This window comes from Parambassis ranga, chromosome 10, assembly GCF_900634625.1.
Source record: "Parambassis ranga chromosome 10, fParRan2.1, whole genome shotgun sequence".
Taxonomy (NCBI): Eukaryota; Metazoa; Chordata; class Actinopteri; family Ambassidae; genus Parambassis; species Parambassis ranga.
The window spans coordinates 772,501-798,465 of record NC_041031.1 but is presented as its reverse complement, the minus strand read 5'-3'; the positions used below and the strand labels follow the sequence as shown (position 1 = coordinate 798,465).

The following is a 25,965-nucleotide window of genomic DNA, read 5'->3' as shown; positions in this document are numbered from 1 at the left end:
ATCCAGCATGTTTGATATAAACCAGGAGAACACAGAGTAGATGATGTTACCAGGCAATAGTAGACTTTCCAACACTGATACTATGTTAAAATCTCCGTAGCATGATACCACAGTCTTTACATTTGCTTCCCTGTCAGATGCTGGGATCACATGATGTGCTCGCACAGCAGGATGTCTCGTAGCGTGTGTTATTTTCAATTTGCAGTTTGAGATTGAGTCTGTCACGTCACAACAACATGCTCCAGAACAGACTAATCACAGTGAGATATGTGCAGACTAAGATCTGATGTAGCACATTTTTTGACCAAAGGCTAATTCAAATTATTCAGCTGGAATCACAGGCAAAGCAAATATGTGCTGTTTATTAATGGCAAGTCGTCCTGACAGGGGTGACCTTTGAGGAGCTGAGAGTCAGCCAGAGACTCTAAAATGGAGGAAGCTGCTGTGCACCCTTCACCTTTATGTAACCACAGAATAAGCTGTTATCTAGTTAGCCGTCAGACGGATATACGCTGCTAGTTATACTATGCTACAAGTTCATACTACAGTGAGGTGAAGTATCTGACCTTTACACCGCTTTCTGTTTTCTCTCTCCTAGATGTGCTGCCTTTGTCTGTACCCATCTTCCCCTTCCCTTCGTCCCACACTGACTGTCTGGAAGCTCACCGGGAGTGTGCCACTGACCCACGGTGCGTGGCTCTGTACAGGGGTTTGGAACTATGCGCAGCTGACGCCGCCGTGTCCCCACTGGCCGAGCAGGCGGCGTCCGAGTGCCTGGAGAGACAGGACGCCCTGTTGGCCAGACACCCTTCTCTGCTGGCCTGCAAGTGCCAGCGTGGCTTTCGCAAGGAGGAGCAGTGCCTGCGCATATACTGGAGCGTCCGCCTGCTGCCAGGTCAGTCTGGCCTCAGCTGGGCCCAGAGTGTGGAGGGGTATATATGCTAGCATCTATTTGGGGGAATATGTGTAGCAGGGTTACTTTTGAAAGTCACTTTAAATTAAAATGGTTATTGTTAAATCTGCTCAGCAGTGCATGATGATACTCTACTTCTACAGAGCCTTTTAGCTGCTTTCTGCTCAGGGTTTTGAGTGTCACTGCTCTTGGATGCATAAACTTATAGCCAGCTGTGGTGTCCACAGCTGCCTGTGTGGCATTGAATAGTGATTAATCTGGACTTTTCTTACAGATTACAAATCTCAGATAACAATGTGCTTCCAATAAATTCACAAAGTGGTTGCGATGTTACAGGGAGGTGTGCAATTTAAGGGACTGATTGTTGAAATCCTAGTCTGGCTGGGGTCTCACTGTTTAAAGTTTGCATGATCTCCTTGCACATTCTAACCCCTCCAATATACGAATACCATAATGTTAGGTTAATTGTGAGTGTGACTGGTTGGTTGTTTCTTGATGTCAATCCTGAGATAGACTGGTGACCGTGAAAATGGTCATGGATCGGCTAAATGACTGTGGTAGAGGACGAGGCAGGTTAAGAAAATGGGTGGAGAGATTATATTCAGTTTACATCCAGATCCATTCTACACCAAGTAACTATCAACAATGGTGTGCACACACCTGTGGGGGAGACTTACAGGATTGTATCTGAGACAGATAGAAAGACATTAAATCAGTGCTTGGCTGTAGGCACAGTTTTCACAATAGTAAGACTTTTGATAGTATACCTAGTGCACGTCATAAAGCGTACTCTGACCTGGTGGACTTAGGTGAATTCATACCTACCTGCACTCTGAACTGCTGCATGGGTACTGATGGATGCAGGCTAAATGCTGAAAAGTGTGAGGAAAGAGGATGTGTGCGTGGAGCGAAGGAGCTACCAGAGGAGTGTGGCTGGGGGCCAGATGGCTCAATTCATTATTCACTCTGAGTTCATTTGGTTTTTTCACAATTAAAAGACAACAATCATTATTTTACCAAATTAAGGTCACCGAATTAAGACAATAAAAATCACGCCTAATTCTGCATATTGTGTTTTTGGTCTTTGAGTGGACAGGCATGATGTTTAAAAACTGTGGTCCTAAGGAGCCTTTTAGCTCTTTGTTTTGGTTCTCACTGCTGCTTGAACTATATTGGCTGTGAGTGTGGAGGTTTGTGTGTGTTGTCTTAAACAAATGCATAGCTAGATGAGTATGCATAGATGCATAGATGAGTATTTCTGACCTTACAAAGATTTTGTAAAATGATGCTCTAGTGAGTAGAACCCAGTGTAACTATGTGGCCACTGATGTGCTTTCAATAGCTTTTGGACTACAGGGCAGCTCTGTGGTGCAAAAGATTAGCATACACACAATGCTAGTTTAGCAGGATGCATTCACTGTGGATTTCCAGCATTGTCTTTTAAAACTATGTTGTTTAGTTGCAGTCATTTTACGTAACAGTATAGTATAGGGTGTGATGGCTGGGATGTGGCAATATTTGGAGCCCAAGGGATTTTAAATAAAACATGTTTCACCAAGTAAGCCATCACTGGTTGTTTACATGGAAATGGTCAATCACCTATTTCAACTATAAACATCACAGATATGTGTCAAAAACCAAGTGACAGCCTGTCAGGAAGACCCCCCCCCACACACACACACTCACAAACCATATGTGTGTGATGTGTGCATCAGTAACTGAGCTAGCAGTAGCCAGCGGACTCCCCCTCCCCTGTGGCCTATTAGTCATCGGAGCATTAGTGTAATTACACACTCTTCGGCTCCCAACGCTGCTAGGCTGCTCTAGCGTGTCATTACCATAAATATATAGCCTGGAATAGGATTTACATACATAAACACTTTACATGCCATTACATTCTTGATTGAGTTTGCACTTTGGAGTGTGCTTAAATAATTTGCAGGAACAAACAGCTTGTCCACTGGTCAATCAGAGCTCTGCTAATGGATTTCACAATTGGACAAAAGCTGCCTTTAACAACATGAGCTAATGGTGTCTTTGGATTTGGCCCCCGATCAGTCTTACCTTTCATTTCATCCACAGTGATGAGATTTAAATGAGGGACGTGTTATTGTCAGATAACGGATGATGTTACATTTATAGAAAGCCTTCAGTCCAAATACATTCTGTAATTATATCATTTATGAAATAATATTGTGTTATATAATATTAGGACTTTATTAGAAAAACTATTGCTGGGATAAAAAAAAACAGACAGAAGACAGAAGGGAAATGTCCCACACTAGACCAACACCTGAAGGCCTCTTTTAACGTATTTTTCATCAGTTCCATCAGTAAAGTTGAAACAGGCTAGTTTGCATTCACTCCCATTTTAATTGCCTTCTTAATCAGACTAAAAATAAAAATGATTCATGTGAATAATGGGGGAGATAAAAGTTGTATCCTTAGGTTGATGCATTAGGTTGAATTTCATGGGTTGAGAACATTAAATTTACCTACTAACCGTCAGCATTTGTGTTGTCATTATGTAAGTCCTATGTCCTAAGGAAGGAAGCAGCCGTAAGCCAGCTGTCTTGAGGGACTGTCTGCAAAAATCCAATGATGTAAGGAAATAGGTAGTAAATCCATCTCAATCGTTTCCATCCTCTTCTCTCACACCAACTAACTTCATGTCTTCTCCATGTATCTCTTCTTTGGCCTTCCTCTTGATCTCCTGCGTTTCCAGCATCCCTCTACCATTATAACTTCCTCTGAACACGTCCAAACCATCTCAATGTGGCTTTGCTGACTTTGTCCCCCAAACAGCCAACCTGAGCTGCCTTTCTGATGAGCCTGTTCCTGTCCATCTTTGTCACTCCTGAAGAGAACCTCAACATCTTCCTTTCTGATACCTCCGGCTCTGCCTTGTCTTTTCCTCACTGGTTTCCTCACATGGCAAGTTCTTCCACAACAAACTGGGAAGATCATTTCTTTGAGTTTTTACTGACAAAGTTATCATCTAAATCCTCATTATATGCTGTAAAGCTGCAACAATTAGTCAGTGAATGGAAGTAATAGTCTTAAAAACAAACATTTTCTTACCTTTACAACTAAAAACAGACCATGTAAAGCTGCACATGATGTCCCTTTACTCTTGGTCACAGAATCTGTGTCGCTCTATCTATCAATGTATCAATGTATTGATCTACTGTAATCCATATATAAACGCTGTAATTCATATATAATCAAATGAATTAGAAGGAATAGCCTAATACTACCTACCATGAACATGACTAAATGCCGTGAGGTCCATGGAAGCTGAGCCAGCATGTGGAGATCACAAGAGAGGAGGAAACCAGCTCAGCCACTGCAGAGCTGCTCCTGGCTCTGACTCAACGAATGTGAGTAAATGAAAAAATGTAAATGTGGAGGTGACATGGCAGAGGTTTCATCTTCAGCGATGAAGCAAAGTCAACATTCCCACAAACACTTTGTATCACATGGTAAATGAAAGAGCTTACTGCGGGGAGCACATCCATCACATGTAGCTGTGTTGCTATCAAAGGGTGAAATTCAAAGCTGAACAATAAATCACAACCTGCACAGTGGGTATCTATTTATCTACTTAGGTAGTAGAGTGTGTGGCAGTGGGAGTGAGGCTGAGTACTGCTAAAGTGTGAAGGGAAACTCATAAAAGGAAGTAGGAAGTTTTGAATGTGCTCAGGGTTGACTTTACTTCAGGGATCTGCACTGCGGGAGATGAAGGGGGAGGGCTTTGTTCTCCTAATTAGCTTTTGTGAAGTAAATGTCAGTTCAGAACCGTGAACCGTTGGAAAATACAGTCTAATTTAATTTAGAGACGGAGCTGAATATATCACAGAATCATTTTCTGTGCACACGTTGCCATGTTCAGCACAGTAAATCATAATATCTACCATAGTTAGGACTAGTTTGGATTTGCAATATTGGAACATGCAGCTTTGTTTGAGCTGAGAGTGTCATATGGCCATATGTGTTAGTGTTTAAAGAAGAGACCAAGCAGGTTCCTTGTTATGGAGAGAGTTGTGTGTACTTGTAGTATAGTAGTGGTGGTCTTATAGCGCTCTCACTGAAGACATATGTGTTTAGGCCAAGGGTTGAAATGGGATTGCGCCTAAATTTCATCAGGAGACCTTTCCTCATCTGATTGCCTTCATTATTGCCATTAACAGAGCCAACTTGAAGTATTTGCATTAATGTTTCATATTTCACTCACTCCTGTTGCACAGGCTGCATCTGTCTAAACTGAAGATGTCCAATGTTTCCTGGAGTGAGCCCCCCCATCGCTGTGGGCTGAGTTCAGCCTCACTGTCACACATGTTTTGAACATGCCCCAACATCACTAGACTAAAACCTTAGAGACCTTGTCTAAGATTCCTAAGAGACAGCAATGTTCAGTGTGGAACAGGAGTGGTCCTTAGTAATAGTGTGTTGTGTTGTGTTGTTTTGAGTTTTGTGGCACTGCCTGCCAAACACCTAATCTTGCTAAACTAGACGGACCAAAAACGTTCAATTACTCAGGCTGTTGAAAGATATTATGCAACACGAACACAATCTTCAATAAAAGTAAACAAAGGTGGACCTTGTATTTTACTTTTTACTTTGCCTTTTTTTTTGGGGGGGGGGGGGGGGGGGGGTATGAACGTGCAGGTGTAGCGTTCTTGTTGTGACATCACATATAATGGATACTGTAGACTTGTGGAATTAATGCTCTATTTTCAATAAAACACATTTAATATTTGAATGTGTAATGCCTATGCCTAGCTCAAAGACCCGGCTGGTTACGCATGGTTCACATTGACAAGTTAACGGGACATGTATATTTTGTAACAGGGAAAATTCTGAGTAGAAGTGTGTCAGCATGAGCAGAGATGCAGCAGGGCCAGACAGTCAACTAAACAACTATGTATGAACCTTCTGCGACGTTATACAGACCAACACGCCAATGTTTAACACTCTGCATGAGCTTTATGTCCCAGCACCAGATGGGCTGCTTGAACAACAGAGACACAAGCAGACCATCTTTACGTCATTCAAAATCAGCACATGTGGAATCATTTAATTAAAACATATCCCAAACAGCATAATATTATTTTAATAGGTCAGCCCAGGATCAAAATTGATCAAATGGGGGTAAAATGGGATATGACAAATCACAGAGAGGTAGAAACAAAAAGGTTTATGAAGCTGTATTTCAGCTTTTGTCTTGGTAAACCCAGGGTTAATAATTGGTTAACTCGGCAAATGAATTGTGATCAACATTAGTGAGTAGGTGAGAGAGCTGGGCGTTTCTCTGTTGGCCACAGTGCAGAAGCAGAGAAGAAGCTGTGTATTACTGAAGTGAATGCAGATGGAGATGTTATCATGTACAGTGAAGTAAACACAGAAATGCAAATGTGAATAAAATACAAGTAATGTGTATGTGGAGGGGGGGGCATGGGCAAAAAGGAGAAACTATTGTGAACACTGTTCAGTGTATTGACAGTGCCACATCTGCTGATTTACAGTGGCCTTGATGCACACAACCTGTCTCACATAATGTCCGTCATGCTTTGGTTTTATGTTCAGATTGCACCTATCTGTGCAAAATGGAGGATTATTGTTCTGATTGTTTTTACAGTTCTGTTCCACCTTACTGCTGTTTTCCACTGATTGCATGTATTCCTTTTTTTGCAGGTGAGGATGAGCTGGAAGTTTCCCCTTATTATGACACACTAGTGGATACACGCATGGCCTCCTTAGTGGCAGGTAAAGCACTCACACACACACTGAGTCACTGACGCAGCTTTGTTCTGATTAGGCAGTGTGAGTCAGTGCCCATCACTGTCACACTTGTATTATTTAATGACAGCTCTGTAGCTCTGCAGTGTCTGTCAGAGAAATACATGCCAGTAAAGCAGATCAATGAATCATTAAACCACAGACATGATGTTCAATATGTGTCAGTCAATACAGTGTAAGTAGTGACTGAGGTTACACTGCTCTCTGTCTGCAGGCATGCATTAGCCCTCAGGGGTTTTCATCTATACTTACATAATAAAATGGTGTTAGAGAATTCCTGTTTTAGAGTCTGTCTTTAAATTGGTGATTACAGTATTCAGCATGTCTGTCTCTCTGTTCTTGTTACAGCCTCATCTTTCATGCAGCTGGATGGAGAGAACCAGTGCCTGAAGGCAGCACAGGACTGCGGCCTGTATGAGAAGTGCGGTTCCCTTCGATCAGAGTACGTCCTGGCCTGCACCAAGCGCATGACTGGCACCAACCGATGCAACCAGCACAAGTGTCACCGGGCCCTGCGGCGCTTCCTGGAGCGAGTGCCTGAGGAGTACAGCCTAGGCGTCCTGTTCTGTCCCTGCACCAGTACCCTATGTGGGGAGAGGAGGAGGAAAACCATCGTACCCTCCTGTTCCTACCAGGACATGGAGGGTCTGCAACCCAACTGCCTCCACCAGCAGAGCTTCTGCCGCCGGGACGACCTGTGCAGGTAATACACAGAGCCTGGAATAAACACATCTGTTTTCTGTGGTTTATTTATTCAACTGCCGGGTGGAAAGCTGGTAAATAACGTGATTTTATTATTGTAACCAACAACAATATTGCAATATTTCACAACGAATGTGAACCAGAGGATTATCCACAAGGCCCATCTAGTCTAGGCTAGTCCGGAATTGTATACATTGATAAATTGAGGGCACTAAATAGGGCCTAAAAATTCTCACTGCACATTCGGACAGCACTACATAACGGCACTGACACTATATAGGGCCCTACATAGTGAGTAGGAAGTGATTTAGGACCGCCTCGTTCTCTCAGCTGTGGGGTTTTAAAGCAGCTGTGTGGAGTTTGTGTTGGTGACTGAAACTGAGATCATGCCCGCGCTACCTCCAACATGATCCCCTCAGGTAATAAAAGCTGCAACAACTTTCTCCGTGAGACGTTGAAGGAAATGGTATAGAGGCTAATTTGATGTATTTCCTGTAAATGTGTCAGTTTGTTGTCCTGTATTTGGGTCAGCAGCTAATAAATGCACGTACATCTCCCAAAAAATCATCGTAGCTTCACATAACAAACAGTCAGTTACATGTGTTGTAAGTTGTAAGTCAGCCTAAGTGGTTCTTTACATGAATATGTTGGACTGGCAGTGTTTCCAGACAAACAGAGCACCAAGCATATTCATTCATTATAACCGTCCTGGAGAAGGACTGCATTTACTGTCAGTGTGCTGGAGGAACACAGAGCAGTCTGGCTCTCGCTGCTTATAGCTCTGACCCACACTGACTGTGTGAGACTTGATAATGATGAATTCTTCAGCACTTGCTTTTATCTAGATGATGATGATGGAGGACAACTTTTTGTAGAGTTGAGGATGAGACAGAGCTGATAAAGAGAAGAGAAGAGTGGACACAATAACAATGAGCAGCTGTCAAGCTGTGTTACTCTCTTTCTGATATGTAATCTCTCACACAGAGGTACTCTCAGATACCAGCATCCAGCACTAACTGGTGAATGTGAGTCACTGCTCAGTATTACTGGTGAGTTTAGTCCTGAACATTAAAATGATCAAGTTCAGCAGCCAAGCCTGATAGATACTTGCTTCTACAAGAGATGTATGGATGTAGGTGTCTGTGTTCCTCTATGCAAACACTTATCATAGATGTACACTATATTGCTTCTCTGAATCAACTTGTAGTTAATAATAATAATATAATAATCTTCCAATAAATGTACCCAATTGGCCCAAATACAAGAGAGCTTCTTGTTTTCCAATAACTCTGCATTTATATACTCTCATTTTTAGACAAAACAGATTATTTGTCTCCGGTCAGACATCTAGAGTAATTCTCTGACAGGTAGAGTTTTTTTCATGATCTGTGACAGCTGCGGCACTAAACCACCTCCCAGAAGCCTTTAGAAAGAGCAGGGCTGACTCACACACTGCAGGGATTGAAAGCCTGGCTAGCTTAGCATCATCAGGAACTCCTGCATACAGCACGTGAAGATTCTCTGTTTCTTCTTCTAATATCTCATGTTATGGCAAAATGTGGAGAAGAAAACAATAATGATTAGGCGAAAATAAATAATGATTGGACTCAAAAGCAAACATCCAAACCTACATTTACAAGAAACAGCCCAACCCTCTGCCCAGTGTTTGATGTGGAGTTGTTGTTTGTGTTGTTGCCAGGTCCAGACTGGCTGATTTCCTCAACAACTGCCAGCCATCTCATCTGACGGCCAGCGGCTGTCTGAAAGACTCAGCAGGACTCTGCCTCCGAGCCTACGCCGGACTCATAGGTACACAATGCAAAGGGGCGCAGGGGAGGAAGCAAGGTGCAAGAGAGGGAAGATGAGAGTTTGAATGCCATAAAATAGCAGTATTCATTTTACGATCACAAAGACACACAACGCTTCCAGGTGAGGATGCTTTGCTGCATGTTTTTTCAGAAGCCAGTCTGGTACACAACTCACTTTGGAAGTGATTTGGACCAAAACTGTAACTACTCGGCAACAGCCACACTCAGACCAACTATTTGAATTGAAAGGAGATTTGTGAACATGTTATCTAAAGCCTACAGTGTGTATGTGGATTTCCATTCATCACAAAACTACTGAGCAAGCAGAACGAGTAATACGTGTTCATGGTTTTAGTGGAGGCTACAAACAGCGTGTGCATGCCTCAAAGCATAACTGCTTGTGATCAGAGTTTCACATAGCATACTATTATTCTTTGCTGGAACCATAACAGCTGAAGGTCCCACCATCAGATGATTTTCCTCCTCATGCTGTTACCTATTAATTATTATCATACAATCATGCATCCTTGCAGTCCACATCAGGGCTGTCTCTGGAAGTGACTTAGTATGAGCACAAATGATGCACCAGCAGTTCTTCAATGGGACAGTCTGGTCTGTTTATCATTTGGCATTGTCACCTAGCAACCTGGATAATAATCAATAATTCACAGTGTTTTTTGGATGTTTTTATGAGCTATCAAGCTCCAAGTTTCACATAATAATAATCATCATTTAAAACATGAATCAGTGTAGAGACAGCACTTTTCTCAGGTATAGAATATATAGTATTACTATCTCCTAATTCAATATTTAGTGTTAAAGGTGTCATTTGTGGTCAAGTTGTAGTACATGACACATGCAGTTCTACTATATTTGTTGAGTCAGTCTGTCAAGTGGTGTCACTGACAGATTACAACTGTGTCAGATACGATAACAATCATTTTATGACAGTTGTAGCAGCTGGCATAACAGTTTATGTGTCAATGTATCACAGTATTTACAGTTTAGCCTGAAAACATATCCGACATGGTTTCACTCTAATACTGATCGTTGAAATCTTGATGCACACTTAGAGGAAGAGGCGAGAAGTCACCTTCATATCCGACAGCTCTTCTTATAGTGACAACAGAGAGACTGCAAGGCAGGGTATATTTTTATGTACAGTATACTTCTCGGTGGGGCTGAACGATCTATCGTTTTAGACCAAAAATTGTGATCTCAGACAACACGATTTTGAGATCGTCAAAGCCACGTTTTTTTGCACCGCTCCTAACTGAATCAGGTTTTGTTTTGTCAAATGCTACGGCTGAAAACGAAAAGAAAACAGAGGAACTGGTCCCTAAAACGAACTCCACCTGTATGCTCGGTGCTGTTTCTGCCGGCAGCAGCAGCACATCTTCTAAGCCTGTGTGTGTGTGTGTGCGCGGCCGCGTGTGTACATCAGACAGAGGCAACATGACGTCACCAAAACAATAATGCAGGCATTTGATGAAGAGGTGGACAGAGCTGACAGCAGCAGCTCCGTTTGTCCTTAGATATGATTCCCATGAAAGTTTGATCATTTGTTCTAAATCACATTGAACTTTAAGAGTTACTTAAGTCTCATACTGTATTTATTGTTTAACCTTAGGAGGCACACTTCAGTCTGTTTAAATGACTGTTGAATAATACTTTACAGAACTACATTAGTCTTCTTTTAACCTATTTGAAATAAAACTTTATTTTGTTCTGTAATTGTTATTTAAATGTTCATGTTTATTGAAAACTAATACTGAGTGTTGTTTGCCTTTAAAATCTACTGATTTTTTTTTTGAGTAGGCTACCTGAAGTCATTTACACAGAAACATGCAAATTAGTGTCAATGTAAAAACAAATCGTGATAAAATCCAGATCGTGATTTTATCAATAAAGAATCGTGATATAAAATTTTTGCCATATCGCCCACCCCTAGTTCTCGGTGTGTCACATGATGAATTTGAGTGAACTGATTTGAACAGCACTATCAAAGGGCTGATAGACTGTGTAGTACATTAGAGTGATTGAGTGGATAATCCAACCACAGCCATAGATTAAGGAGTCACTTAACTCTAAATCTCCTCTGGTTGGATTGAGGGCAGATTAGACACTAGATTGACTCTTCAGACCCCTTCTAGTGTTACACAAGGGTTTGGCCCATGGCTAACAGGTCAGCATGCACATGCAAACTGCATGTCATTCTGCAGCACAATACATACAAGGTTCCAGGCATAATGGCACAAACCTTTATGCTTTTGAAAGTTTTAGGATGAGGTCACACCGCAGGTGACTTTTACATGCATACATGCACCGTGTTCCGACTGTGGCACCTGGCTGCTGCCGTGTGTTCTGTCCACAGTGTGACTGTACGTCAGTTTAGAGTGACCCTACACATTTCAGAAGAAATGCTGTGTTATAAAGCAGCCAGATCCCCACTGAAGCTTTTCCCAGTTTTATGCATGTATATATATATATATACTATATTTCCGTTGTTAGGCAACAAAGTGAGTGGCTTTGAAATGCGGATGGTTGTTAACCAGCAGCATTCTTCTAGCTGCATGATTAGAATTGTTTTGTATTTATATGGAAGACCTGATCTAACAACACACCTGGGTTAATGACAGCGACTGTTCTATGAGCTGGAGTCCACTTGGTGTTTTATTTTGAAACTTGACATGAACTGCTGCATGTTTGTTCCCCTCTTTTTCTTGATGCTGTTGCTCTTCAGGCTCTGGGCCTCCTCACAGAGACTTTCTGTGTGAACTTCACTGAGAAGCACAACTGGTTAGACCTCATTCACGGAGTTGTGTGGCAACATAACAAATGACAACTTTGAATGTGAAAACCAGAAAGGACCAGACAAAGAAGGAAAATTATTTCCAAACGTTCATGCTTGGAAGACTGTCATCTGTTGGACTCTAATACCTGTGGCTGTGAGACAGCATATGGACATGCTAGCTTGCATGAAGAGAGACTGAACTGAAGCCAAAAGACAAAAGAAGCTGGGACTGGACCCAACGTTGTCATCCTGAGTGACACTTACATGGAAGACAGAGGAACAGCCAATATATCATTGTGAGACTCCATAATGGAGCTAAAATCTGAAACTAAAGGTGGCAGTCCAGAATCCAGAGAGAGTGGACGTGCAGAAAGATAAGTAGTCAGAACACAAGAGAGAGTGAGAGTGTGTAAACCAGGGGAACAGGCAGAGCAGCAGTGGAGGAGAAGAAGCAGCAAGATAGAAAGTGAGGAGGCCCGACAGCTGACACCAGCTGTGGATAGAGAGGTGCTGAGTGCTCTATGCTGGCTCTGACAGTGATGGATGACTTTTCTCTGAGCTTTTTTAAAGGCACAAACCTTTACAGCGGGGTGGCCTGCCACAGACAGGGTTTCTGACAAACACACAAACATATTGTCACAGTGGAAGTTATTTTTAAAGCAGCAAATTAAATGTAGTCCCAACAGACTCAGATGCTGGCTCATTGTTTCTGTCAGCCCTAACTATCTTCTGTTTCATGAGATGAATACAGACAGCTACATTATGATGTGAGGTTAAGGCAAAGGCTGCCATCTCTCATCTACTAAAATCCAGCAGCAAATATTCTTTAGAAGTAACATAATGCCACTTTGATTATTTTTGCTATTATTATATCCAAGAAGACTTCAATAATGTGCAGAAACATTTGAAACATTTCATTGGTATTAAACACTCGGCTGTTTCATCACAGTAAAACAGAGCATTATCTGCTTGAAGGCAGCTGGACTCCGCAGTGATCCTCACACTGCCAAAGAAGCAGTGGTCCATGAACACTGACATGTGGAATCAGGCTTCTGATTTATATGTACCTGATATTAAAACCAGAAACACACAAGGCAAAACCTGGAGGCTACCAAAGCCTTGAAACTGAATAAAGAAGGCGTGCCGTCAGGCTGCAGGAGATCATTGCCCTTCTTTGTACAGTAAATATACATGTTTGCTACGACTGTCAGTCAGACTGATGTTTTAGCTGCTGGCTTCCAGCGGTTTCTGTGAATGGCATCAATCCATTTATCTCCTCTCTCTTTAGATTTCAGCAGTCTGTAAAAGCACATATCACATCTTTTGGTCCAGTCACTCACTCAGCAGCCCTTCACTTTTTTAACACGTGTTCCTGATTTCAACACAATGCTGCTTCCCATCAAGCGTTTTGCCATTCACTGGGTGTAACCACAGTGATCCACCATGTGTGTATACCCTCTGTATCCCTGCCAAACACAGTGGACAACAACAATACATCCCAACATTGATCCAAACTGATTGAAAATATTACAGCTTACAGTGAAGCAACCGAAATCAAAATGGCACTAAAACACAAGCTAGGCTTATTGTGTGCTCACCTAAAAATTAAACTCAGAGACATGAGATTTAACTAAGCCAAAGACTTCAAAGTGATTTGTGTTACCGGTGTGTGTGTGTGTGTGTGTGTGTGTGTGTGTGTGTGTGTGTGACACAACCCCTTGTATGCTATCTCACCTCAATTCAGGCACCAGAAAATTGCAAGGATGGCTTAATACAGAAAAATAAACTTCTTCCTGACTTTGAAACATCCGTTCAGAGGTCACAGATTTTACATCACGTTGCTCTGCAGGCAAAGAACAGAAATGTTTGTTTTTTCTTGCCGTGAAGCAATTTCTTGCCAAATTACCAGGAGTAAATTGCAGTGTAGAGAGCCAGAGGAGGCTTTCAGTCTTTTAGAGCGTCATTAAAAAGAAACATGTAGAACTTTCTTTTACTTGTTCCAAGCTGAGTCAAAACGCTCTGACATTCTGACCCACAGGTACCATCATGACGCCCAACTACATCAGCAACAACTCTGCAGAGGTGTCGCTGTGGTGCAACTGTGAGGGCAGCGGGAACCAGTGGCAGGACTGTCAGAGACTGCAGCGCCTTTTCACCCACAACTCCTGCCTGCGTGAGTCTGCACTGTCCACAGCACGCGCACATGTTTCAGACAGGTCTCATCACCATCTAAAGGTCACCGGTTTAATCATATTACCATGAGTATGTAAAGAGGGGTTACAGGATTTGGCCAAATCAATGCACGGGTGCAAAGACCAAGACAATAACGATAACAACCAGTCTACATGAATCCTCTAAGAATTGTGCTCATCGGCCTTACTGTGAAGCCATGATGGACACATTTACAAGCAGCAATCATGTAACTAAAACATTTAAAGGCACATCGCTGAATGGGGCTGCTGATGTGCAGAATAGAAGGAAAATCTAGGGGGCTGTAAAAATGCTATATATATATAATAAAAAATATAATAGCTCACACAAAACTTAAAATCATAGCAAAGCAAAATTCTTTTTTATTTGACACAAATGTAAAAATGTGAAATCAGCATGTACACATTTTGCAGCAGGTAGTAATGATCTCAGAAAAATTCAATTACACCCTCTGCAAAAAAGTTTTTCACTCCAACTTCATCAACGTTTCAAAGCCTGCTGAGCAGCCAGTTATTCACTGATCTCTTGTCATGTGACTGCTGCAGCCAACTGTACATTTGTAGGTGTTCTGAGGAGTGTATACAGAATGAAATATATATGATACTTTAGATTTGGTTCCACACATGAAGGACTGCCGTTACTGCAGGCATTTACCTGTTGCTGCAAAGATTTTATAAAACCAATGTGATTATCCTGATGTTGGTGTGATTGCTCGTTTAGTGTGTGGGTGGATGGACGATCAAAAGAATAGAAATTCAGTCAAGATGGCTGATGCAAGGATTTTAGGTGTGGATGTGTACAAGTTTTTATGGTATGTGTGCTCAGCCAAAAAGGGAAAAGAAAGGACCAGGTTTCAGTCTTTATTCATTGGCTTTAAGAAAACATGAAGAAATATGACTTTATACTGTGACATAATTTATATTTCATTTATTTTGTTAATATAAAAATCACAGTTCTATTCATTATACTGTATATCATTGGTAATAGAAAGGATCACTCTGACAATAATTATTATTAGTTAATTGTTATCACATTATTGTGCAAAATACAAACTATTTTGTATATTTCATCTTAGTGAGTTGTCATGTTGGACCTCTGTATTTCTAAAATCCACACGGGGCATTCAGGTTCAACTGAAATTCCATCACACTGCCTTTTCCTAAAGTGATCTGTGTAGCGTTGGTTTTCGTCATGCATTAGGCTTACTCTGAATAATGCTGTTTTTTTAGAGATCTATCTGAATTATGAAAACAGCACCAATGTGTCACTGTCAGCAGATACAACAAGAAACAGCTCAAAGGGAATAAATTAAAGAATGACTTCTACACAATGTCTGCTGAATGTGTCTGGGTGGCTGCCTCCTGCAGCGACGCTCGCAGCATGAGCTGAACTGCACTTTATACGTCAGCGACATGCTACAGCTTCAGCATTCACAGCAGCAGTGAGGATGTGCACCAGGTTGGCTGGAGAGAAGCTGGAAGGGTAAAGCCCCTCCGGCTGCCATTCAATCACAGCAGCTGTCAATAAGGCTGTCCATACACACTGAGCCTGTATGTCCAAACACTAAAGCCTGGATCGATGCGTCAATGCTCTTCCCATAAAGCTCAGTGATTTATCAAGCTGCCGACAGCTGTAACAATAAAACTGCCAAATAGATATGTTGGTTCACGCCCACTCACACACAGGCACAGGCAGTGATGTGGCTGTGTCTCCATGCAGGTAACTCTATCAGCTGGATGGGGAGCCCTGACTCCCTGCCTCAAGATATCACCCAACCTCCTGCTCCCAGACCCTCCCCGCTGGTTCAGGAGGACGAACTGCTGAGCAACAACCACCTGCCTGAAAACAACAACATCGTGAGTACGCTCCGGCTCATCACACGCGCCGCCTGCACATTTTAAATTACCTCTCCGACTTTTATCCTCAGGCCTTCTATTATCTTTGCTTTGAGCCCATCACATCACTGTCACACTGTTTACTTATTGTGTTTTATCTCCATTTCTAGGCTCTTTATCTTTTATTCCCCTTTTTACCGTGTCAGGTTTTTGGTTTTTGGAGACTTAAAACTTTGACTTGTACAAATATTTTTTGCACATTTACCAATATTTTCAATTTACCACAATTCCTTCATGTTTCTCAACAATCTGCCTTATTTTCTTGCCTAGTGTTAGGCACTGTATGGAGAATAAAGCTCTGGTCCTTACACAAGCACAACCACCAAACTCATTAGCGCACCTAGACCACCAGAGTGGTACGGTTAGCATGTTAAAAAAATATAGCAAAGCTTTGTTAGCCTGCTGACATCTCACAGTGGTAATGCTAAGATACAGATATGTCCATACACATGTAGGCGTAGGTTAGCATCCATTAGCATTCTCTTTATTTTGCTTCATAAAATAGCCACTGAAGCAATAACTGACTCTTCAGTCTTTAAAACTAGCCTTTAAGTAAAGCAGAAATCTGCCTCACATGTTTGTGGTTTTTGCTTGAAAAATAACGATTCAGGCACCCAGTATCACTAATAACACTTTAAAAAGTGGCCTTTTTCTCATCTTCTTATTTGGGTGGACTGTTCCTCATCTTCCTCATGACGGTACAACAGACTGTCTCTGAGGTTCTTTAGACTTGATAAAACACACTGGACCAACAGCAGGCTCCTACCAATCCTCCAGCACCTTTTCCAGCCTTTTACCTTCCAATGTTCCATTAATATGCTTCCACACAGCGCTCCAAGCCAACAGCTTCCACAGCACAGACATGCTCGCCCCAGTTACACGCTCACTGACATACTGACACTGTCTCTGATGCGTCCAATGGGGACTCTGAGTATTTGTCACTGTCAACTTATCTGCTGGCGTCTCCAGTTTATTGGCCAACGGCAGATATTCTATTCTAAGGCCAGTATCTGTCCTGCTGGTAATATCATGTATTCTCAGAACACATAGGAGATATAAACACACATGAAAGCAGCTCATTCACTCCAAATATCATAATACATAATACTATGTATAATAATATAATATAATAATGTATGATAATATTAGAATTGAAGTTAATGGTTAGTTTACTTTCATGCTTTTTTATCGAGATTTGCTGTCACATGAAAATTGATTGTCTCGGTTGCTGCACATTACTGTGATGTGTAAAATATACTCCGTTTCAAAGACAAGTCAGTGTGAGGGATTTACTGAGAGCTGCAGCCTGGCCAATAGCAGATTATTTAAGGTGATGTGAGTGCTAACCACTCCAACAGAACAATGCACTATGCAGCACATTTACACCTTTAAAACTGTGACAAGGGGACATTTGGAAGTGCCAATGGTGAATTTCCTCTGCATTTGTTTTTCACCTGAGTGGCCAGACAGTCTGCTGTTGACGGTTGTCATCCTCAGGAGAAGGTCAAACCTCTCAGCAGCCGCACTTGAACACAATAGTGAGTCAGCATTTGATTTGAAGATCAGAGGAGTAGCTCCGGGGCACAAGTTATCAAAGCAGCTCGAGTGCTAGGCTTCAAGAGCGTGTACCATCAGGAGCTGTCTCATCTGAGGTCCGCGCGGTGAGACTTCATCAGTGCAGGATGGCTTACTCAGAAGATACTGGGATATGGAAGTCAAATATAGATTAGCTAAAAAAGAGTTTTTCAGCCCACAGTGATGATGCTGTTAATGACTTTACGATTAAACTTCAGCATGTAAGTGATATTTTACCGTTGCAGCTTCTTCAGGTGAAGTTTTATCTACTTTGTACACACTCACTGAGCGCTTTAATAGGACACCTGTGCAGCTTTCTTCAAAGCCATGCAATTATCCAATCAGCTAATCATGTATGCAGTCTGGACAGATGTGTGTGTGTGTGTCTGCCTGTGAGGGAGGATGTTTTTTTTGGTGCACTTTGGACCCATTAATACCAAATCAGTTCTGGTCTGATCCTCAGAGTATTAATGCTGACTGTGCTCATCCCTTTATGACCACAGTTTACCATCTTCTAATGGCTGCTCCCAGCATGATAATGCACCATGTCACAAAGCTGAGGTCTCGCACTGCTTTCATCAACATGACAGTGAGTTCAGCGGACCACAGTCAGCAGATCTGCATCCAGCAGAACACCTTTGGGAGGTGGTAAGGCAGAGAGGAGATTGGCGGCATGAATAAATCAGAAATGATGAATCATGTCAGGGAGCAGACTCTCAGAGGAAGGTTGCTAACATCTCATGAAGGACTGAGGCTGTTACAGAGCAAATGGAGTTGTGCTGGTACAGACATGTTCACAAGTCAGTACCCCCTCTTGCTATGCTATGCTGTTTTTGTGTAAAAACATGATACAAAATCATTTGATTGTAGTGGGTCTTAGTTTTATCAACATACAGTAGAACTCTTTTCCACTGTCATTATTAAAAACAACAAATACATGTTTTCAATACAAAGACATGAACAATGGTGTTAGAGCAGCAGCTGGTGCTGCATCAATCTGAAAGACTTATAAAACCATTTCACACTATTTGGAGTTCAACGGTCTACAGAGAGAAAGATTATTCACGAGTGGAGACATTCAAGACAGCTGTCAGTCTGCACAGGAGTGGACGTCCCAGCTGATTCACTCCAAGATCAGACCGTGCAATGATCAGAGGAACACAACAAACCAAGAGCTACAGGTCAGAGCCTGCAGACCTCACTGAGCATGCTCAGTGTTAACGTGACAGCACAGTCACAGTTTGTTTGAAGGGTTACCAGGAGACAGACTCTTCTGTCTAAAAAGCTCATGGAAGCAGGACTGAGGTTCACTAAACTGCATCTGAACAAAGAACAACACTTGTGGAACAATGTCCTATGGACACATGAGACCAAAGTGGAGCTGTTTGGTCTTAATGATCACCACCATGTCTGCTGGAAACCAAACACACAAACACCTCATACACACTGTCAAGCACGGTGGTGGAGGACTGATGGTTTGGACCAGGACCTGGACACCTTGCAGTCACTGAGTGGACCATGAACTCCTCTGTATACCAGAGTGTTCTAGAGACAAATCAACCCAACTGAAATACTGTGGTGGGACCTTAAGAGGTGTATAAGTGAATGCAAAAACTTCAATGAACTGAAGCAATGAAGATGAATGGACCAGATTTTCTCCACAATGATGTGAGAGTTGGTACTAACATTTGAACATGACTTTGTAGCTGTTTAGACCATAAATAAAGATGGATGAATACTGAAGTCAAAGAGAATCTGCAGTTTTGGAACTTTGGTCTTCATTTCTCAGCACTGCCATTTGGTTCAGCTACACATTTTATATCCTGCTTCCACGCAGCTCTCAGGACATGGTAAAGATGATCTCTGTAAATCACCATTAAATGCTTCCAAAGGTTAGAAAACATCAATTTCTAACTAGCAAGTAGTAATTACCCTTAACCTTGATCATGGTTGAAAAGTCGAGTGCTCCTTCAGTTTTTAGTTACATTTTCCTGCTGCTTGGTGATCACCAGGTGGGTGGTGGTGGTGGGTGGGTGGTGAGAGGGTCAGGATCACACCTCAACTATGAGCAAACAAACAATTCAGCTGTCCTGACAAACAGTCCTGTGTCTGCTCAGTTTGTCTCTCCTAACCAGGAGAGCTTCACAGTCTGTGGCGCACAGACATGTCTTGGCCCTGAAGTGTTTTGCTTTCAGCCCTGTTGGATCAGTGTGCCAGCTCAGTAATGCACACACACAGACCGGCTCCAATGTGCTGAGAACACATATGTTTTGGGAGCCGCAGCTCCTGGCTCCCCTTGTCTAACGCTGACCATTAAATATGGTCCAATCCAATTGCAGTCCTGGCTACTGTAACCTTGGCCTGACCACAATCTGCCTCGGCCGTGGCTCCCCAGCTCCCAGCATGCCTCACTGCCAGAGATAATCTGGGCCAGCAGACAAGAGGGGATTCCAAACTCTCTCTCTCTCTTCTTCACTTGCCCTCCTCTGCTCTCTCTCTCTCTCCTTCTCTACGTGTCCGTCTGTGTCTCTCTCCCAGTGAGCGTATTAGATGAGGTGTTGGTTGGAAGCAGTGCATCAGTCAAGCTTCATTAGTATGAATTTATTCATGCCCATATGTCCCCCCCTCCGTTTCTTTCTTCCCTCAAATCTTTACTTTCTTCCTTCTGTCCTTTCCTCAATACCTTCATCCTCCTCATACTCCTTCACCCTTGTCTTCCTCCTCCCAGCTCATTCCATCTCACATACTCATGCCCCCCCACACCCTATTCCATACCTGCTCCACATCTCCTCATCTGTCTGTCACTCAGGTACTTGTCTCTCCGAAGAGCTTTTGCTTGTTTCTCTAAAGTGATTTTTCTAGAAATGGAAAGGTTTCACATCAAAAAGCAGAGTATCCGCTCCAGCAGAATGAAAAAGAAGTCAAATTTAGAAGCACAGATGACTGCGCTTTGTTTTAAATGTTACATTTCCACAGAGGATGCAATCATAGTGAGGTGGGATTTTAATCAGTCATTGTGAACACCGGAGGCCCACTATGTTTCTTATTTGCAGACAGAACCATTTTAGTTTAACATTCGGACCTTGGAGGGATTTGTTTTGTTAATATTTTTAATGAAGACAAATTGAGATTAAACCACATACTTACCATGTAATTTATAAAGTATAACCCCAAATTTAATGGTTATTAAATCAAACTATTATTAGCACAATGCTAACACTTCCTTATTAATCCCTTAAATGCACATGTGATTTTGATAAAATTTAGAAGATTTGAAAAAAAATCAATTAAAGGTACTGACAAAAAGTGAAGAAATACCTTCTGCAATCTTCATTCTAAGTCCTCTATGAGATGTTTAGGTAGAGATTGGCAATATTGGAATCGCTGCATTAATCAAGTCATTATTCCACTGGTAAAAGTACACACTCCTTCCCTGGGGTTGCCCATTGACTCGTTCATCATGAAAATCTTTGCTGTCGCTTCTTGTCCCCCCTCCTCCCCCCTGTGTGCTCATGGTGCATATGGCCAGCGTCCCGATTATAAGGACACATGGGCTGCATATTGCCCAAGTGTGGGCTTTGGCGAGCTTCAGACTCCAAAGTGAAATTGGAGCAGGACATCAGGCGACGCTGCCTCCTCTAAAAGCCCCTCAGCTGTCTGTCCAAAATCTGCCTGCATGCAATCCTGCTCACATGTTCTGGTTCTGAACTTCTCAGAACCTTCTTTACATCATCTTTTAAATATTGAGCAGTGACCGTGTTTTATAATTCCTCAGTGTTTGTTAAAATGAGTATATCTTCTAACTCTCTCCCACTCCTGTTGTACAGGTGGTAGTCCAAACATTAGCATGTGTGCATCTGCTGATGGCTCCTTATTTACATATTGTCAAGTAAAAATGTCCAAAGCTTGTCCACCTGTATTTGATCCTGATCTGGTGTGAGATGTTTTATTGCTCGCCCAGTGCTTTAGGACAGCTTCCTTTATGAGACGTGCTCTCCTCATGCCAAAGCAGAACTGTAGCTCTGTGTGTGCTTTCAGGTGTGTTTACATCAACTCTGTGCTAGTTTCTAGTTACCTCTTACACTGCTGGAGTACTGGATTGACTCCATAGGTCTTATGCATTCAGCCAGCAAATGTGTGTAATCATTGCAAGGCACATTTATGACATTTATTGATTTATTGACACTGATGTTATTCAGTTCATAAAAAGAAAGCTGCAACAAAAAAACAAATTGAATTATGCTAAATCCATTTTAGTAGTTCCAGGCGACGTTGATTGTGACATGCTCTGCAGCCGTCTAAAAAATGGCAGCTGGACGAGGATTAATTTAACAGCACAGGGGTCACCAGGCTGAAGAATGTGAATTACAGGTTCTTCATCAATGTCAGTGGCTGAGAGAAAAAAACTGGACATGCTGCTCCTTAAAAGAGCCCAAGCCCGTCTGCTCCATTCACTTATCCTACAGTGTTCTTTAGGCTTCGGAGGTGTAAAAGCAGCAGATCAAAGGAAAGGTCACAAAACTCAGTAAAAGAAGATGACTCATAATAACTGTGTGAACTTAGGCCCCGTTCACACTGGAGGAAGTCATCCAGCTGAGTAGGATTGAATCCAGATAGCCTTTAAACTGGATACGTTCAGACCGGCTTTTGTACGCGGCCCGGACACTGTCCCCATGAACCTGGAAGTATCACGTCACTAGCAGGATTTGCTAGCCGTATTTGCGTTCAGACCTGAGCCAGATGTAAGCCAATCTGGCTAGATCCACCTCTCGGAGGTGGATTGAAATCAATCCAGATATATCTGGATTTGCGTTGTTCAGACTGAGAAAAAAACTATCCGGATGTATCCGGATATGGCCTGAATCCCATTCTATCTGTATTGATTTTCCCAGTGTGAACAGGGTCTAAGGAAGGTGGACATAAGTGGTGTGTTTAGTCATGGGTAGATGGCTGTGGCAGCTGTTGGCTGTCAAAAATGCATACAGCAGTATTCCAGTGATATGAGTGGTTACAACAAAAGTCTGTGCACAGTATCCAAGCATGGGCCTTGGGCTCCTACAGATGTTTTGTACATATCGTTGTAGAGAAACAGCTGGAGCATCATCAACTTCCAACCACCAACACTGCCACGCTGCAGAGGCTCTTTCATCAGGAAGCCGTTTGATCACACATGATCACAACACTATTAACATCACTTCAGCATCAAAGTTAGATCTCACTGAAAAGTGACATTTAGAGAACTCCTACAATTTAATGAAACACTTCACACTATCTGTGAGCAGACATGTATTCAGGTTTTCTGGCAGAACAGTCTCTCATGTTACTGTGTTGTACTGTAAAAGCTAATAAGTTGTCAACCTCACACTGTAAACCGAATCACCACAGCCCACTTGAGCAGGCTCAACCCACCATTTTTACAACTGAATCGCATTTAGGCACTCATTTGATTTGATTTGATTTGAAATGTTCTGCTTTCTAACTCAGGATTTTCCATAGAAGTAAATATTCTTTATTGCAGTGAACAATGAGCCCACAATGACCAAACACCCAGGCTGCACAGAGAAACAAAAACAAGACTTATAACGATGATTCACATGAATTTGTTGTAAATATACTCAAAAGCAAATTCATTCATATTTAATACAGCAAACCGAATAAACAAGAATTTATAAAGAGCCACATCATCTGACAAACAAGTCACTCAGATGTACAGTACATGCTAACTTTAGCCCCTGCACCTCCGAATAAATCACTTTTCTCCATCTCCATCATCTTCATTTTAGATGGCACACATTATACATTTAATATAGACTGAAGTAAACAACGTACAATAACATGGTCACTCCATGATGTTGTTTTACTGTTTACGTCTGTTGGTTACATACTGCTGATCCTGTGATGCAACACTCAGAAACCTGTCTGTTTAATATGGCTGTCATAGTGACTGAATAAACATGTGGATAAAGATGTGCTTGTGGTCGTGGTTAAGATAAGTGATATCTCACTCCTACTCTGTCCTGTTTGGAACTTGCCTGTTTTCAGCACTGTAAGATATATAGATATATATGTTCACTCACCCTGTCTACTCCCTGACAGGTGGTGGAGAGCGAGGAAGAGGAGGAACTGGCACAGACAGAGGAGGAAGAGGATGATGAAGGGGGCCAGTTTGATGTCATCCCGCTTTACTCGGAGAGGGCCACCGTGTCCAACCTGGGCTCCTCTGGAACTGGAGGGGCTGGGTCTCTCAACACGGGGCCGGCTAAGCCCCTACTACTGCTCCTTCTGCTCCTATCTGCTTCCCTCAGCTGGGGGTAGAACACAGGATATTCAGAACACAGAAACACACACATTTACACACACACACACACTCACATGTAATGGACCTGCCAACAATGCTAGACTGATCGCTGTAAAATTATAAAAAACACAGTGAAGAAATGGACTTCACCTTTGTCAGTAGCATCCCCCGATCCCTGTGTTCTGTCCTGGCTTCTCTCCTTATTTGAAAGTGGGACTTTGTTCGGTGTGGTCTGACTTGGAGCTACAGTGTGTGGGGTGTTGCTGTCCCAGGAGCCCAGGAGACCTCATCGTGGTAGGGTGTTTACATGCTGCCATCAACCAATGAGCATAGTGTAGCTGTTCCTGTCATAGGTCCAAAACATGTGTTTAAGTAAACTTAATTTATTATTAGCAAATAAATATTAGCAGTGGGGTGTTTGGGTTTGTGTCATGTTGCACAGGAAGTGACTGTAATCAGCTGGCACATATTAACCCACATAGTGTCATCATAATTTGGTGATCGCAATTTTGGACTGCTCAACAAAATACAGAAGCATCCACCTACGTGCCAAAATGGCTGCCACTGTCCCTGGCAGTTAAACACTGGAAAACAAACATGTTAAAATAAAAAGAGCCGCACAGCTTACAGGCTAACGTCTGATTTAGCAAGATGCTAAACCAGACAATTTCCCATTCACCTTTCTATGAAAGCATGCCATTTACCTATCACATTACCACTACTATACTTTGTCGTGCTAACGCATTACTGTACCATTCTGTGTTAGCTCTTTTGCTAACAAACGACTATGTTGTCTTTTTATTTAAATTCAAATGTATTTAATTTATTTATCGATGAAATGATTGGCTATTTTTTATTGAAAACAGTTCAGTGAAAATATTGACTAGCTTTCTAGCTCCCGTTATCGATTAGGCTGCATTAACATTATGATATACTGCTGACTAAAGAAACATGCTCCAAAGTCTATAGAAACAACAAGAGGCTGGTGCACCACAGTAGATTCAAACATCTGAGCATGCTAACAGTCAGCTAATTGGACTAATAAGGACATCACTGTATAGATAAACGTCATTTTTAAGATGCAATATGTGATCCATGGCTTTTGCAAAATTGAGCTATGTTTACATTTATCAAAAGGGAACACAATAAAAATACTGAACAACCACAGACTCTTCCAAATCCAAATCCACTAACTATAGCTAACGTGGATCTGCAGGAAGTTGCCATTGCAGGCGCTTTCGAAAAAACATTTAACTTAAAGAAACCTCGAAAGAGGAAACACACGCAGCAGCAGAATGTCTTTGAAAGCCAGCAAGTAGCGATTAGCATGTTGGCGGATTTTTGTCCATGTATGAAAAATATGGGCACAATCGGTACAAATAATATTATGAAAAAGTGATTACATAGGAATGTTGTTGTTGGTGTCATCAGTGTAGGCCATGGTATCATCATCACACAAAAACACACCTTTGATTGGCAGTGCTTCCTGTGAAGGAAGCGACTGGGTCAAACCATCGTGTTTGGCTGCAATGTGAAGCCTGGCGAGATGGATTTGAGATGTGTGACTCCCTCACAGACTTTTTCTTTTGGTTAATGATTTTTTTCTAAACAAACCTAAAAGTTGATAAGAAGTAGAGAAACTAAAGAAACCAAAATTCAGAAATGCCTTCCACAGCCGCAGTGAGAACTGTTTTTTTTTTACTTATTGATGGATGATGATTCGCCTCTGGTTGCAACTTACCTGTCTGTGGGTCATCCTAACCGAGACTGAAGAAGAAATGGGCGTTGATATACGACGCAAGAGTCAAACTTTATCACAGTGATGAATGGAGCGATCCCCGTCTCTCTGCCGCATCCTCGCTCAATGACAAATGACACACTTGTCTCTCATTGTTTGATGAACATCAAGTTCCAGGCATGTGATGTGATGTTTGCGTGCACAGACATAAGAATATTGAGCAAAGCTTTTT

The 25,965-nt window shown here is 42.1% G+C and overlaps 1 protein-coding gene across 1 annotated transcript in view; it reads left to right on the top strand.

Moving 5' to 3' along the window:
* gfra3 (GDNF family receptor alpha 3) overlaps nt 1-25,130 on the top strand; it is a 44,478-nt gene extending 19,348 nt beyond the window's left edge. The window contains exons 2-8 of the mRNA XM_028416420.1: nt 599-895; nt 6,608-6,679; nt 7,061-7,415; nt 9,114-9,223; nt 14,055-14,189; nt 15,947-16,083; nt 23,794-25,130. Coding sequence (XP_028272221.1) covers nt 599-895; nt 6,608-6,679; nt 7,061-7,415; nt 9,114-9,223; nt 14,055-14,189; nt 15,947-16,083; nt 23,794-24,012 — 1,325 coding nt within the window. The 3' untranslated portion in view covers nt 24,013-25,130. The remainder of the gene's footprint in view (nt 1-598; nt 896-6,607; nt 6,680-7,060; nt 7,416-9,113; nt 9,224-14,054; nt 14,190-15,946; nt 16,084-23,793) is intronic.
* The last annotated feature ends 835 nt before the right edge of the window (nt 25,131-25,965 follow it).